This window comes from Cynocephalus volans, chromosome 7 (assembly GCF_027409185.1).
Source record: "Cynocephalus volans isolate mCynVol1 chromosome 7, mCynVol1.pri, whole genome shotgun sequence".
Classification (NCBI taxonomy): Eukaryota; Metazoa; Chordata; class Mammalia; order Dermoptera; family Cynocephalidae; genus Cynocephalus; species Cynocephalus volans.
The window spans coordinates 34,564,918-34,580,068 of NC_084466.1; the positions used below are offsets into that span (position 1 = coordinate 34,564,918).

A 15,151-nucleotide genomic window follows, 5' to 3' on the forward strand; every position below is an offset into this window, starting at 1 on the left:
TTTACAGCTTATGTCTCAAGGAATAAACCATGTGATCCCAGAGATAAGATTTTCAGATTAGAGACAGATGCGCTTACCTTTTCTCCGTTTGCTCTGCCTTTGGATTTGTCCTGAAGAGACCATCAAGACCTTGATGTCTTTAAATGGATAGATTAAAAACCTTATCAGTGGTAATAATGGATGCTTAACTCTATAAAAACATAGACCAGTTTACATCTAAGAGAGGAAATAGAAGCTGGTTGAGAAAGATGAGCCACAATTCTTGAAATTGCTTTGTTCCAAAAGGTACTTTCACAGACTCAAAATTTAAATTGCAGTGGACCTTAGAGAAAATAAAATAAAAGATACGAAGTGGGGATCTTCAAGGCCATAATAGGTTCATAGATGTGCTGTTTAGGTTCACGGGGTGTTTTTATTTATTTATTTCAAAGTGTATTTATTTTTATATGGCACGTATTGGTTGTACATATTTATGGAATATATTTCAATACATGTACACAATGTGTGATGATCAAATCAAGGTAATTAGCATATTTGTCACTGCAAAAATTTATCATTTCTTTGAGATGACAGCATTTGATTGAGCCAGTGTTACAAAGATGGCCTTGACATATAGAAATGACATATAGAAACCTGGATTTTCAGGATCTCCTGAAAATGTCCTGCAACACTGGGCTCAAATTCCCACATGGTGACCCTCATTTGGAGCTGAGAAACAGCCAGATGCTTTAGACTAGGCATTCTCTCTCCTTTTCGCCCCAGTCCCCCCACCACCTACATTTCATACAGCCAGCCCCCTTTACTCATGTACACCTCCTGCCTTTAGTACCTGTGGAGTCTATGACTCCTGATCTAAAACCTCCTCTCTTTGTAAATGAGAAATGAAAAGCAGTAAATTTAAGTGATTTATTGGTAGACAATCATACAGGTCATTATTGTCAGAACAAGATATAAAAACCATGTCTTGTGATCCCCAGATCAATAAATTCTTTTGACATTTGCTTTGTTTTCTCCTTTTCTTTGGACTCTGCCCATACACTAGGTTAGTATGCAAAGTAACAGAGAGATAACTAAAGTTGCACACACCTCTAACACAAGCTTCAATTATTCATTTTTCCCTCTAATCATATTTTAAGTTATGCAATTATAAACTATTCAAAATAAAGAGATGATATTAAATAAGGTAATAAGTGATTTTTATAGTTTAAACGTATTTAGTGATCAAACCGAACTCTGTTTACATACTGGTATATAAATATTTCAGGAAGAGAAAGGTAGTTATTTATAAAACCACTTCAATAAACAAATGGAGTACGGAAATCAAAGACACTTTAATATTAGTGTTTTTAGATTTTAATAACCACTCATAGTAATGATGAAATGATGATGATTTCTGCAAGCTTTTTATACAAGATTTGTAGGGAATTTTTGGCTAGCCTGGTATGTGGGTCTTCATGCTCAAAGACTGAAGAGACATAAGAAGTCACAATATGTTATTCAGTAATAAAGAAAAAAGACATTTTTAAATCTTACCTATTCAAGCTTTTGTTCATTTTGATGAGATTATCCATTTCTTCACTTTTGGAAAGGAAAAACAAAATCTCGCATTAGTAAAAGCCTGCCTGGAGTCAAAGAGCAGATTCCCCTTAAAATAACTCTGATCTCTGAAACAGAACACACGTCCCATGTTTATCATCGGTGAAAATCCCGTTCATTCTTCAAGGTTCTCTTCAAACACCACTTTCTCCAAGAAGCCTTTCCTTGTTTTCTAACTGAATAGAGTCCCTTACATTTTTGGAGCCCTTTAAGCAATCTGGGTTTTTGCATCTCCTTATGGCACTTACGTTACTGTACGTTGTACCACTGTGTAGCAATTGCACACTTGTCATGTATTAATGCCCCTGCCTCTGTACACACACATACACAAACATGCTAACCACAAAAAAAATTAGAACTGTATTCTAAATTAGACCCTTTTCAGTCTTTCACACAGTAAATGCTTAATACGTTTTAATTGAATCAATAAGTATAGGTACATTGACTAATTATAGCTTCTGTCTTTGCACGATGCCATTGCACCAAGTAGTGACTGGAAAATACTTGTTCATCCCTAAGTCTGGCTTCTATCTTGAATTCTACTTCTACTTCATTCCAGGGTAGCTAAATTTGCTAGCCTGTTTCCATACATGAGAAATGCAAAAAGTCTTTTGCGACTATTTTTTCAGGAGCAACTCATTTAAGCTAAAGTCCTGGATTTGGGAATTACCCTTAAACCACATGGGCTCAGCTCTCTTCCCCAAGCAGGCAGCCTGGGGAGTGGGAGCGTTTCCCAAGGGTGCTCTTGGTGCTTCCACCTGTTCCCCTCTAGCAGCATGTCCTCTCCCCAGCTTTTGGGTCCATCTGCCCCCCACCCCATTCGCATGTTTCTTGCCTTCCTTATCCAGGTTTTCTTTTCACAAATCTTGATTTTCCCTTCTTCCTGCTCTAGAATCCCAAGTTTCCCAAGCTTTTTCAAGGTTCCTCTTTCTTTCTGAGTCATCTCTGGTGCTGACCAGGAGGCTGTAAGACCTCATAACTCAGTAGTTACACATTTAGGGTCCCAAGTCAAGGACACCTGGATTCCAGTTCGGGTTCACCAGTTATTTGTTGGTGACCCTGGGTGAGTTACTTAACCCTACTGTTGACTCAATGTCCCCAACTGTAAAATGAGACCACTAATCATACCCACATCGGAAAAGAATCGATAAGCTAATGAGTACAAAGTGCTTAGTGAGATGCCTGGCAAACCATGAATTCTCAATTAATTTTGACCATTATAATAAAAAGTGCACTGTCACTGCTAAATTTTTCATTTTATAAATGCTTGCTATACTTATTTTTTTAACTGCATTTAGAGACACTAAGACTTTGGTTTAGCCTTAGAGAGGTATAGTTGCTGGGTCACTGTGTGCTTTGAAGATGCCCGAACAGCTGCTAAGGGCAGTCCTCTTAGAGACCCTAAAAATATGTCAAGTTATCAGTCATCCCATAGATGAATCCTTTCAAGTAATTTCACATACTCAGTGGTAGGATTGAAGGCTGAGAATAAATGCTGAAATACAAAAGTTGCTGCCACTGACAAAAAAAATTGATTAATGCTCTGTCCTTGTGTGGGACAAACAGTACCCAGTCCCCTGACACAGTGTCCATTAGTGTTTCTTGCTTGAAATTCTACCTCCAACTCAGGCTACAAATCTGTTTGTGTCCCTGAGGCAAAGAGCAAACCTAAGAATCCCATAAATTTTAGCCCCAGTCCTTCCTGACTGGCATGAGTCACAATGATGAGATGACCAGGATCTGGGGTTGCTCATGTTTATCACAAGAAAATTAGCATAAATCATGAGAAGGCCTTCTGTGGCAAATCGAATGAAATGGAGACAGCATTCTGAATAAAGAACTTGAACTTCTAAAGTGAATTTAATAATTAGTGAGAGCTTTGAATATTAAGTTTCACCATTGCATTTGCAACAAATCAAATGCTCTTAATCAGACAGCAGTAACACTCCTTTTCACAAAGAGCAGCTTGGATAAATAGAGCTGTTTCTAGTCCCCATGGATGGCCCACAGGAACAATACTGTGTGATGACTGTGTCACAACAGACATTTTCCCTGGTCCCTGTCAAAGCAGCAGCTTCTCTCTGTGATTAATGCATCTGGCTGTGAAGGCGGTGCATGTGGCCAGAGAGCGGGGACAGGAGAGCTACACTAACTGCCACTCTCCTTATCTCTGTTTGATTTACACCAAACCGTAATTGCCCTTCAGTATTACTCACTTCTCTCTCCCTCAAACATCCCCATCAACCACCAAAAAACTGTCCAATCCCCGTGGAAAACAAAATACTACCTCAAACAAAAATAAATCAATAACATTAGAGATCTAGACCCTTAGATGAGAGAAGAAATGGAAATGGGCATCCCAGATACTTTCTGCGTCTGGATTTGGAGGTCTTGTTTTCTTTATGAATTTGCACAGAAAAGCAAAGCATCACTTCTGTTTCTTTTCCTCGTTTCTTTTGACTGGGACTGCAATCTCCGGTAGCATTCTTAGCATTACTAAATTCCATTAAAACAGGAGAATTTTTGTGGGCTTGGAATTTTAAACAATTAAATATTTATAGTCAAGTTTTTCTCACTGCTCATCATTATTTGCCATAATCTACGATATAAACACCTACTACGTACAAAGCATCATGTCGGACACTGCAAATGACATATGGTAAATAAGAAAAAATATGAAGGTACTTCAAAAAGTTCACAAAAAGATTCATATTATCTTTTAATTCGATTTTTCTATGAACTTTTTGAAGTAACCTCACATATGCCCTGAGAGATTATTGAGATGACAGAGGAGATGACACATTTATGTACATAACAGGAAACAAATCCAAATATAAGTAAGTGTCACAAAATATGGGTAGTGGGGATCTAATAGCTTAGAGAGGCAGAAATCACATCTCACTGGATCACTCAGGAAAGACTTCACAGAGGAAGTGATATTTGATCTGGATCTTGAAAAATGGGTGGGACTTGGATTGATTGATATAGTGGACTTGAGGCTAGAAAAAGCTGGCTGCCATCTGGATGGAAAGGCATAAACAAAGGCAGAGTGTCTGGAAACTATAGAAAAGAAGTGTTCTAATCTGGTATTAAAAGCCAGATAAATATAAGGGTGAATTCAGAAATAACTCTGGAACATTAGGCTGGAGCCAGGTTAGCAAGGGCTTTGAATTGGGTTATATGCCATTGAATGGGCAAAATGGGGAGCCAGAGCAGTGATCAGTGATTGCTTGAGCAGAATCTTTGGGGAAAAAAAAAATCTCTGACATTGATGGGTAATAATGGGCTAGTGAGAGGAGAGATTGCAGAAGTATAAGTAAATTTGGAGAGCTACTCTAATACCCTGTGCTAGAGTCACCGAGGGTTTGAATTGGGGTAAGACCGTGTAGGCACGAGGGGTATTTTAGATGTTTAATCCATACATGCCTGATACTATATAGAGGGGGAAAGAGATGGAAGAGTTAAGAATGATTCCAGAAAGGTGAGCCGGCAGGAAGGAAAGAACAGAGGAGACGTCAGAAAATAGCATGTTGGGAAGGAAGTTGAACATGGCCTAGGACATCCTAAGTAGAAATTCCGGGGAGACAGATAAGTGAAGATCTGGGCCAGCAATGTAAACACAAGACCGGAGTTTGGGAAGAAGGTTTGACAGCTGAGGTCAATGGGATGAGTAAATTCACCAGAAGAAGGCACAGAGGAAGAGAGTCCATAAATGTCCCCACCATCCATTATTCAGGGGCACTTAAGTCGCCACATTGATGCTTTCCTCTTTTAAATTATATCTGGTAAACAGCACTGGGATTTTGTTCATATTTGGAACTTTTAAAGGTACTGGTTAAGCATTTTTGATACACCAAGAGAAGGAAAAATCAAGCTCAAAAGCTCTGAGATCTCACCCCTTGTCGCCTCTCTGAAGGGAAGTGGCCACTTTGACGATGTTATCGAGATTCTGACTCCTTCCAACAATGAAAAGAAAAACAGGTCAATGACAGTAGAGCTGTCTTCGAAGGAGCTAAAATTTCTCATCTGTTTTCTGTGAGGAAAGTGATAGTCCACGTGTGGTTCGCGAATGACTTGAATTTAGCAGAATACCAGGACAGCTCTATCATACATCTCACGGCCTGCACAGACACACCTTCCCACTGATGCAAACACACGCACGCGTGCACACACCACTGTTTGTCCAACATCCACCTGGGTGTTGGCTCTGCCATCTAGTGATCACTGCAGTAACTACATTTTTCTCCTAAGGACCTGTATGGGCAGCTCCCAAGTTCTATACTTTAAAAAAGGACATAGAAAAGAAAAACCAGTTAACTGCACAAGTAAACACAGAAATTAGTTCAGAAGCTTTCTACCAGAGCCAGGGAGCATTAAGCAACAGATCCAGACAATTAACTAGTCCCTCAAAAGGGGTAAAAATATCTGTCTTCTCATGCTTCCCAAAGGAAAGAAAGTACATTTTAAACTACGGGATAGGTAGGAGCACCTGAGGCACAGAGGGCATGGATCCATGCTGATCTCCCTAGATCTTGAGAAGGAATAATTAGGAAATTCTTACAGGTTCCCCTGTAATTAAGACCTGTGTTTCACAAACATCTCATAGAAGGTTAATAGGATTCCCGAAGAAAGGATTTTGTAGTCAAGTAAGCTTGGGAAATGCAACCTACTTGTGGAGATTCAGAATACACATAAGCACGCTGAAGCTTCTAAAAAGTCCTGTGACAAAGAATTCTATTTTATTGCGTTTCCTAAATCTATGGTACCATTAAACCCTTCTTTCACAGAACATGCTTCCTATAGCAGATGGAACACAGTTTGGGAAACTGAGCTTTAGGTTACGAGGTACAAGGGAAACATGATAAGGTAAGTTATCCATGTGATGTGTGTTTCGAACTGGGACTCTTAGGAGCGTCAAAGGGCATAACACAAAAAATGAAAAGTATAGAAGTTTTGAACTTTGAAAAATTTTTTCATTCAAAAACAATGTTGACTGAAAAATTTGTTTATCATACCAATAGAACTATAAAATAGCACTGTTCAAAAACTATTTTTAAGAACAGTATTTTTTCTAAAAATAAAAAAAGCAAGATACATCCAGAACAAATGCTAAACTAGACAGAATGTGCAAGAACAGAGGTGTACATCAGGATTGTCACAGTGAAACCAGACATTTGGGAAAGGTGACCTTTTCCAAAGGCCTCAACACAATTTGTGAACCTCTTCCTGATACTACAGGAGGAACTGTACATGACTTTCAGTGCTAGGCAAAGCTTTTGTAGCACAAGTTCAACTTAACAGTAGTATTTCCACCCATTTATTTATACATCCACAGCAACTATGGTATAGGCCTTGTGGCAAGTGCTGGGAATAAAAAGGTGAACAAGTTTTCCTTCCTTCAAAGGGTTTGATCTTACCCTGTTATCATGTTCAGACAATTAGGGCTGTTTTCTTAATGTAAAGCTTAGGATAGAAATAAAAAAGACAAGATTTTATATAAGTACCTATAAAAACATTTATTACCCATTATATTGAATTCAGTTGGAAAATTGATTTTATGTATTTTATTATTAAGTATTTGTATTTTTAAAGTTTTCTAATAAAGCATGCTTCACCATTGTGTAGATATAGACAGAGATCAGTGTACCTTATGTTTCTTTCAGCAGATCTGCTGGTTTCTGTATATATACCCGGTTTAGGTGGAGATATCTGCCTATATTTTTAAAGTTAGAGATAATGTCTGTTAGGAAAGAAAACACTTCTTTGTTCAACTTAAATTTATAAGAAAACATTTAAGTTCAAAAGGATCAACGTGTGTTGGAACCGCACCACCACCAGAGGTAACAGACTCAGTCAGCTTCGTTCTTTGGGTTGGCTAGAACTCAGCTATCTCCTGTTTGAAATTCTAAGGAGTCCAACATTTGCAATTTTGCCTATCTCTTTTCATATATTTTTAAACCACTGAATATATCTAGAGATATTTGTTTGAAATATGTTCATGTTTATTTTATTTATTTATTTTTTTGCTCTCCATTCACCAAAAAAGCATTCATACTTCTCTCTGCTAGATAATGAAATAATAGTTTTAAACGTTAAGAATCTTTTTATTAGGCATCAAAGGGATAATGTTTTTCTTAAAGACTTATCCTATTTGAATGCTATCAAGAAATATATTTGCTCGGATGAGATGAGAAATATGTCTATGTTTCAAGTACACCTACCACATTGAGAATGGTCACACTGAACTGACAGGATTAAATTTTACTATGTTAGATTCTGTCACAATTTATGACATAAATCTTTGCTCTGCTCTTTTTCTAAGTATCTGGTTGACCTACTTATACATTCTCGCTTGTTCTAAAGAAGCTATATTCAACTATTTTTCTTGCACTCCTGAGGACATGTGTTAATTACATGGGAAACACTTCCCTTTCATGTTCTTTCATTAAAATCATCTTGCTGTGATTAAAGTAATCAGAGTCTTAAAAACATGCAAGTTGTCCTAATTTTTATCCAGATCATTGGTGGAAGAAATTAGAGTAGTAAAAATGGATTATACCAATTCCTGTGAAATTTAACTTCTTTTGAATCTAAACAAGTTCACTGCTCTAGAGTTACTGATTTTAGATTAGAATTTAAGTGGTACTAAAGCCAATTTATTTTAACCCCTTAAAAAATTCTTTTCGAATTATGATTTAATTGCTTAATTCTATAAAAGGAAAAATAACATAAGATAAAAAGCTTAAGAAGTTATTTTTGAGAGATAATTATAACCATTGTACAAATAAAAGTTATAATCTCATCTATATTTTTAATTAGTTCAGTGAAGAAATAGTCTCTTGACTCATTTAAAAAAATTATGCTCTTATCCTAAGGACAAAATTTCAAAGATCCTGTGAAGTTTCACTGAATAAAATTCAGATTTGGAGTTTTAACCCCACAGGATGAACACCTAATGCTACACAGTCCTGCTGCTCAGTCAGCACTTTTTAGCTGAAATTATTTTCTTTCTAAAGAATACTTGTATAATTGTGTATTACATGGTGTCGAAAAAATCACCATCAAAAAGCAAAAATACAATAGAATCAAAGGCAGGTAATCAAGCACATCTAATGTATTCAGTCTTCACTGAGATACCATTTTTCAATTTCACAATAATAATGGAAATGTGGAATGTACACTTGAAAAATGGTTCGAGATTATTAAACAGTTTAACAGGAACACATGGGAAGATGTTCAGATCTCTGAATTTGTTTCTAAGTATTAATTATAGAGTGACAGAGATTCAAAGAGGAAAAGCAGGTCTGTTTATCCTGATTCAGAGAATAGTTAATTAGAACATTTTTCAGAATTTGTGATAGTTTCAAGATAAATTATAAATTCCTTAGCTTAAAAAAGAATTAAAGAACTTCCCAAAGGTATTTTTAACATAAGTGAGGATTTAAGAGGTAACACAAAGTTTCAGGAACATCTTTAACCAGAATATGCAGTTCTTAATGGGAAGCTTAACTAGGAGTAAATACAAACCAAATATATATATCATTTATATGTTTATAGTTATATTAAAGTTATATGTATAGTTTTATTATAGTTATATGTTTATAGTTATATTAAATATATAAAATATGTATGCCAAATACATATATATTTATATCTATATATTAGGAACTAATGTATGAGAAGTCTGAGCACACTTGCTGAATATTGTTCTGTTTCTATGTTAAGGTGAGAAAATAATAGAAAAATAATAGCCGTCGGTATTCAAAGGCAACATAGATACACGTGTGGGCAAATAAAATTAGAAAAAGCTCTACAAGTGCTTCTTTAGTGAACGGGCACATAAAATATATCCATGCTTTGCACAAAGCAGGTCACAACATTTATTTTCATTTCCCATGAACTTCTTTTTGGCAAGAAATTCTGGGTGTTGGGTCTTACCTATTATCACGGCTCAGCTGGTTAGGAGAAGAAACAGGAGACCTGGGTTTTGGAGGTATTGGCGGGTGAAAGGCTTGTTCCCTTTAAAACAGAAAACAGCAATTCATTTCACCGTGGAAACATGGTAAATTTTAGCATCTACTAACCAAATGCATTTAGTGGCTAAATGAAGTACCTCTCATATCTTACAACCCCCAGGTATGAGGAGTCTGAAACGTCAGAATCCATGAAGCACTAAACTTGAAAGTAGTCAAATATTTAAAGTATGGGCATTTTAAAAGTTCATTTATCAGATTTTTGAAAACGCTATCCTCTTTAACCATAGTTTGAACTATAATATGTTCTTTAAATAGCTTAATATTTTGCTAGTATATCTAGCTCAAGTTGTGGCATTTTGAGTCTCATGAGCAAAGTAAACGGCTCTTGGACATTAACATATAAGCTTCTTTAGGAATTATGTCAACTATCAGGCTGCTATGGAAGCAGCAAGAAAGGTTTTCATTTTCACAGACTTCAAGGTAAAGTTGATTTCAAGCTCATAACCAAATCTGACTTAAATATTGTCAGCACAGGCCAATTTGATGCTAGCAAAGGACATATATAGAGATACAGACATACAGATGCACAAACTAGTATACATATGCTAGTGTGTGTGTGTGTGTGTGTGTGTGTGTGTGTGTGTGTGTAGTTACCCTATAATTTTCAATGAAGCACCAAGGTAGTCTCTGAGATGGCATTATTTAATGACCTAGAAACTAGAGATGGGCAATCATGTGCATATTTTGATGGAATAAGCACCAACCAAGGGAATGTCACTCTTCCATCCTCCCACCACTACCATCCCAGTGGTTCTCTAATGTCCTCAAGATAAACTCTGTACCTAACAAAGGACCCTGTGCTCTGGACTCCATGTGCCTTTCTGTAGCATGCTAGGCAGGTGTGTGCTCTGGAGTCAGGCTGCCTAGATTGTCAACTGTGTGATAATAGATTAACCTGATTCTGTTTCTTCATCTGCAATAATCTTTCTAATAGGATTGTTGGGTATTGTTAGCACTGAAGGAGATCATGCTTTTATTCAGCAAACATTTATGGTAGCTTTGTATGTGCAAGGCACTCTATGAGGTGGATAATATTCCTGTTCTCAAAAGGCTTTAAATATACAAATAAATACATGTCAGAAGGAGGAAAGTGCTATACAGGAAAATAAAACAGAGTAAGGGGATATAGAAGGATGGGGTGGGGACACTATTTTATTTAGAATGGCCTGGGGAGGCCTCTTTGTAAGGTGACATTTGGTCCAAGACCAGAAGGAAGTAATAGAATGAGCCATGAGATATCTGGAGGATGTGTATATCCATATGGGCATCATCAGCTTAGAGATGATATTTAACACTTGAAACCAGATGAGATCGCAAGGGAATCAGTGTAAGTAGAGAGGACAAGAGGGTCAAGAGTTGAATCGCAGGGCCCTGCAATATTTAGAGGTCAAGAATATGAGAAGGAAACAGCAAGGGAGTCTGAGGAGGAGTGGCCAAGAAGAAAAGAAGAGAGACATCAGGATGTGGAGTCCTGGGAGCCACATGGGTAAAGGGTTTTGAGGACGGAGTAATTGGCCATGCCATATGCTATGGAGAGATCAAATAAAACAAAGACTGGGAACTCACCAGGGTTTGGGCAACGCAGTGGTCACTGCTCACTCTAAGAGCAGTTTTGATCGGGCAGTGGTGAAAGAAACATTAAAGGAGTGGATTTAGGAGAAAACATGAAGCAAGGACATAGAGGCATTGATGTTGGTGTTCGGCAGTGAAGAGGGAAGAAATGGGCGGCTATATGGAGGTTGATGGGTCAGGGACAGTTGCTACAGCATGTAGACGTGATGATGGAAATGTTCCGTGAGTCATTGAAGCAGGACAGTGAGGGGAAAGTTTCTACACAGATGTCCTTGAGAAGTGGTGAGACCTAAGCACAAGTGGGGTGGTTGGTCTTAGATGGAAGCTTGGAGAACTCACTCACAGCAGCAAGAGGGAAAGGGACGAGATGAGCATAGCTGATGTTAGTTGATTTGTCCTTTGTTTACTTCTATTTTCTCAGTAAAACAGGAATCAAGATCATTAATTCAAAGTGAGGAGGATGAGGAGTTAGAAGTGAAAGAAGGACAGAGAGAGAAAGAGAGAGAGAAATGGTCTTCTAGAAGAGCAGGAGAGTAAGCAGATCAGGAAATACAATATGATGATAATAATAACCACACACCTTTATAGGAATTATTACATGCCAGGAACTTTTCTAAGCATTTTACATACATTAACTCATTTAATCCTCACTGTAATCCCAGAGATAAGTATCATTCTTCTTCCCATTTTACAGATGAAAAGACTGAGGTAGAGGTGGTGGAAACAAACATCCCACAATGATGCAGCTCATAAGGGGCAGAGAGGGCAATCTGAACCAGGAAGTCTGGCTTCATAAGCCCTCTTCATGCTTGGGCAGCACCAATGGCTCAGTTGAGGTTAGCACTGTACTCATGAAATTAAAATAAGGCTATTTGCATTGTTTTCTCTTGCCATATTTACTGTTGTAGGGTCAGGAATAAAACAGAGAGTTGGATTTAACTAAGTTTGCAATTCAGCCAAGTGAGTGCAACAAAGAGAACGATGGCAAGGGAGCAGAGGGAGTATGCAAGGAAGGGATGACAGACTGCGAGGTCTAAGTGGACATGGAGAGAAATGAGCATGCGAGGGCCAGGGGCTCTGAAAAAGATGGCAGAGAAAGTGGACTGGTGATTGTGGTGGGACTGAGGAACTGCGGGAATCAGAGGCCTGGAGGGAGTAAGCTGGACGGATAGAAAGCAGGAGCCAGAGAGGGAAAGCTGTGAAACTGAAATTTTGTAGGGTGTGTGGTTATTTACAAGGGCAAGGTCTCTGGGTAGCTGAGGTGGGTGAAGGACAGGATCGTTGGAAAGGAAGTCAAGAAAGTGAGTGTCCAGTGTGGGGAAGAATCCTTTACATGGATTTTTAAATCAAGCATTATGGGGTTGCTTGTGGAAGACAGTGAGCCTGCTGCAGAAATCTTCAAAGAATGAGGGGGAGTGACTCAGAGACCTCCAGATGACTCCAGTGAGGAAGTCACAGAGCTTGGTGGCCTGGCTTCAAAGGCAATGGAGAGTTTTAGGGAAGGGGGTAGCTGTAAATTGACAGGTAGTGCCAATGAGGAGCAAATAAGACCCCGCCCTTCCTCCAGACCCTGTGGTACATGGGATTAGGGAGGAAACAGCTCTTCCTGAGAAGGAGGCTATGGAAGCAGGGTCTTCTGGAAGAACCCAGCAAAAAGGTGAGAGATCATTCAGGGGGAGGCTGAAGAGTAGAGAGTTTTGACAATAGTGGATGACACATTTGGTGAGGCAGGGTGGACTGGTTTGAGAGGTCAGGATGACATGAGATTGGGTCAGGTTCAAGGACACACAGAGCTCTGTGCACATGATCCAGGTGGTAAGAAATGACTGGGGTTGCTGTGGGGCTGCACTGACACAGGGAGGGAGGACATGATGGAATCAGTGCTGAAGACCCCATGGCAGGGCATGATGGTGAGGCTGTGGGGGTGCACAGTGGGGCAGTGGGGCACACATCATGATGGGTGTCTGGCTCTTGTGCTGAAGGTGGCACTGGAGGCAGAATAAGGGCAGGCAAAGCACTAGACTGCCTGGCTCATGGGAAGTGCTGAATAAGTGCCTTGCACTGTGGTGGGGGTTGTTTTTACCTCACAGGAACCCCCTGCTGCAGCTCTGCCAAACACTTATACTTCCCAACCCCCCCCCCCAATATCTTCTCTCCCCTCTGGAGTATCTCCTTCGTCCTTTCGCCTGGAAACCCCCCTTTCCCGTCAGACTTTGGTCTAGGAATCACTGTCCCCAGTCGTACCTAAAGCTGTGCTGGCTATATCCCTACATTTCCCCATAGCAACCCTATTCACAGCACGTATCACACTCATCTAGATTACATGTAATACTGTATTTCCACACTGGACCGAAAGCTCCTAAAAGGATAGTTACATCCCAAGTACTAGGATTGTGTATGACATAGGTGTCCAATAAAGATGAGTTCAATGAAGTTATTTGGTGGGGAGAGAAATGGATGCAAAAGAGGGGCCTGAAACTTTTAAAGTCTGTGAAAGCTTAGCAGTGACACAGAAGTCCTTTGTAGGTTCCACTACTGAACGCCCACTGGGTGCCGGGTGCTAGCTGAGTTACTGTGTTGCATGATATTTCTGGAAGAACAATGCACGTGGAAATAGTCTCCCCATCCTGGCTTAGTGTCAGATTCTACAAGTAGAGATTATTTTGTCTGTATTGCTTCCATCTTCTCAAAAAAAGTATCCTGGTATTGAGTAAAGCACAGGAGACAGAGTCTTCAGTGTATCTGTGTGGATTAGCGGATCATGTGCTTTCCTTCCGGAGGTAGAAGAGGGAGAGAAGGAGGTGGTCAGTCCAGGTTAACGATGGGGCTGAACAGGGCGCTGGATAGCTGAGGACAGCTAGGAGAGAGGGAAGGAGATGGAAAGGATGAGAATCAAAAGTAGAAACGGGACGGTGTCAAGCTGCTCATGGCAGAATCATGGCAGTGAAATGCTAAATTTTTGCCATTTTAGAAGGTCTAAAGCCGCAAAGAGGTGGGTAAATAGTGGCTGCGTGAGTCTGGGAAGCAGAGATGGGTAGAGAAATAGAGCTGAGATGGCTAGGGAGCACTCGGAAAAGAAAAGGCAGCGGGTGCGCGGTTGTCAAGGTCAAGAAAAGCCTTCTGAGAGCGATGGTTTACACCCTGCTGGGCCAGGGGCCAGGCGATGCCACCGCTGTCTTCAATTCACCTCAAAGGAGCTTTCATTTGTATCTCTGCAATGACAGCCACAGATGACAGAGCCCAAGCCCTCTGGGCTGGGGGACAGGGGGAATAAGAGAAATCATTCACGCCGTGCCAGGAGCGTGATGCGATGCCAAGCAGGGGGATTAAAATGCGAGAGCCAGGAAGGAAGCTGTGGCCCAGGATGTTTTGAAGAGAAGGAAACGAGAGACATTTATTGGACTGATCTTGATTGAATTCCACTTTGAGACGCAATGCTTAAGCTTGGATAAACTGACCCCAGCTCTCCCCTCTGCCCTTCCCCTGACCCCACAGGATCTATGGGGGACCTTTGCAGGATCTACGCCACCACATTAATGGCAATAATCATAAAGAATAGCTTTCAGGAATAAAAAGGCAGTTTCCATGAGAAACGTGTGAAAAGTTACAGATTGCAGCTCAAAAGCCAGAGCTGAAAGAAATAACACTGTAAAGAAAGCTGCTTATATTACTTCATTTTTATGTGCTGCTGCAAAGGTTGCTTCTTTTCTCGTGGCTTTTTTTGCATAAAGTGCTTAGCTCTGTGACTTCTGCTTAAGTCTGACTTTGTATATATTTCTGTTACTGCAGCACAAGTCTAGGTGGAACCAAGAATAATTGACTCTAATACTTAATTGTGAGTTTTGTTTTCCTTGTCCATTGTGCTTTAGCATCCCACAAATAGAATCTTATTCCAACAATGGCAAAGGGCATGGAACTTATATCTGTCGAGTCTCAGTAACATGCCA

The 15,151-nt window shown here is 39.6% G+C and overlaps 1 protein-coding gene across 1 annotated transcript in view; it reads right to left on the reverse strand.

Annotated features, from left to right (window-relative positions):
• Positions 1 to 15,151, reverse strand: part of SCEL (sciellin) — a 103,148-nt gene that overhangs the window by 44,589 nt on the left and 43,408 nt on the right. The window contains exons 10-13 of the mRNA XM_063103115.1: positions 9,535 to 9,615; positions 7,244 to 7,309; positions 1,534 to 1,578; positions 78 to 137 (exon numbers count right to left, since the gene is read on the reverse strand). Coding sequence (XP_062959185.1) covers positions 78 to 137; positions 1,534 to 1,578; positions 7,244 to 7,309; positions 9,535 to 9,615 — 252 coding nt within the window. The remainder of the gene's footprint in view (positions 1 to 77; positions 138 to 1,533; positions 1,579 to 7,243; positions 7,310 to 9,534; positions 9,616 to 15,151) is intronic.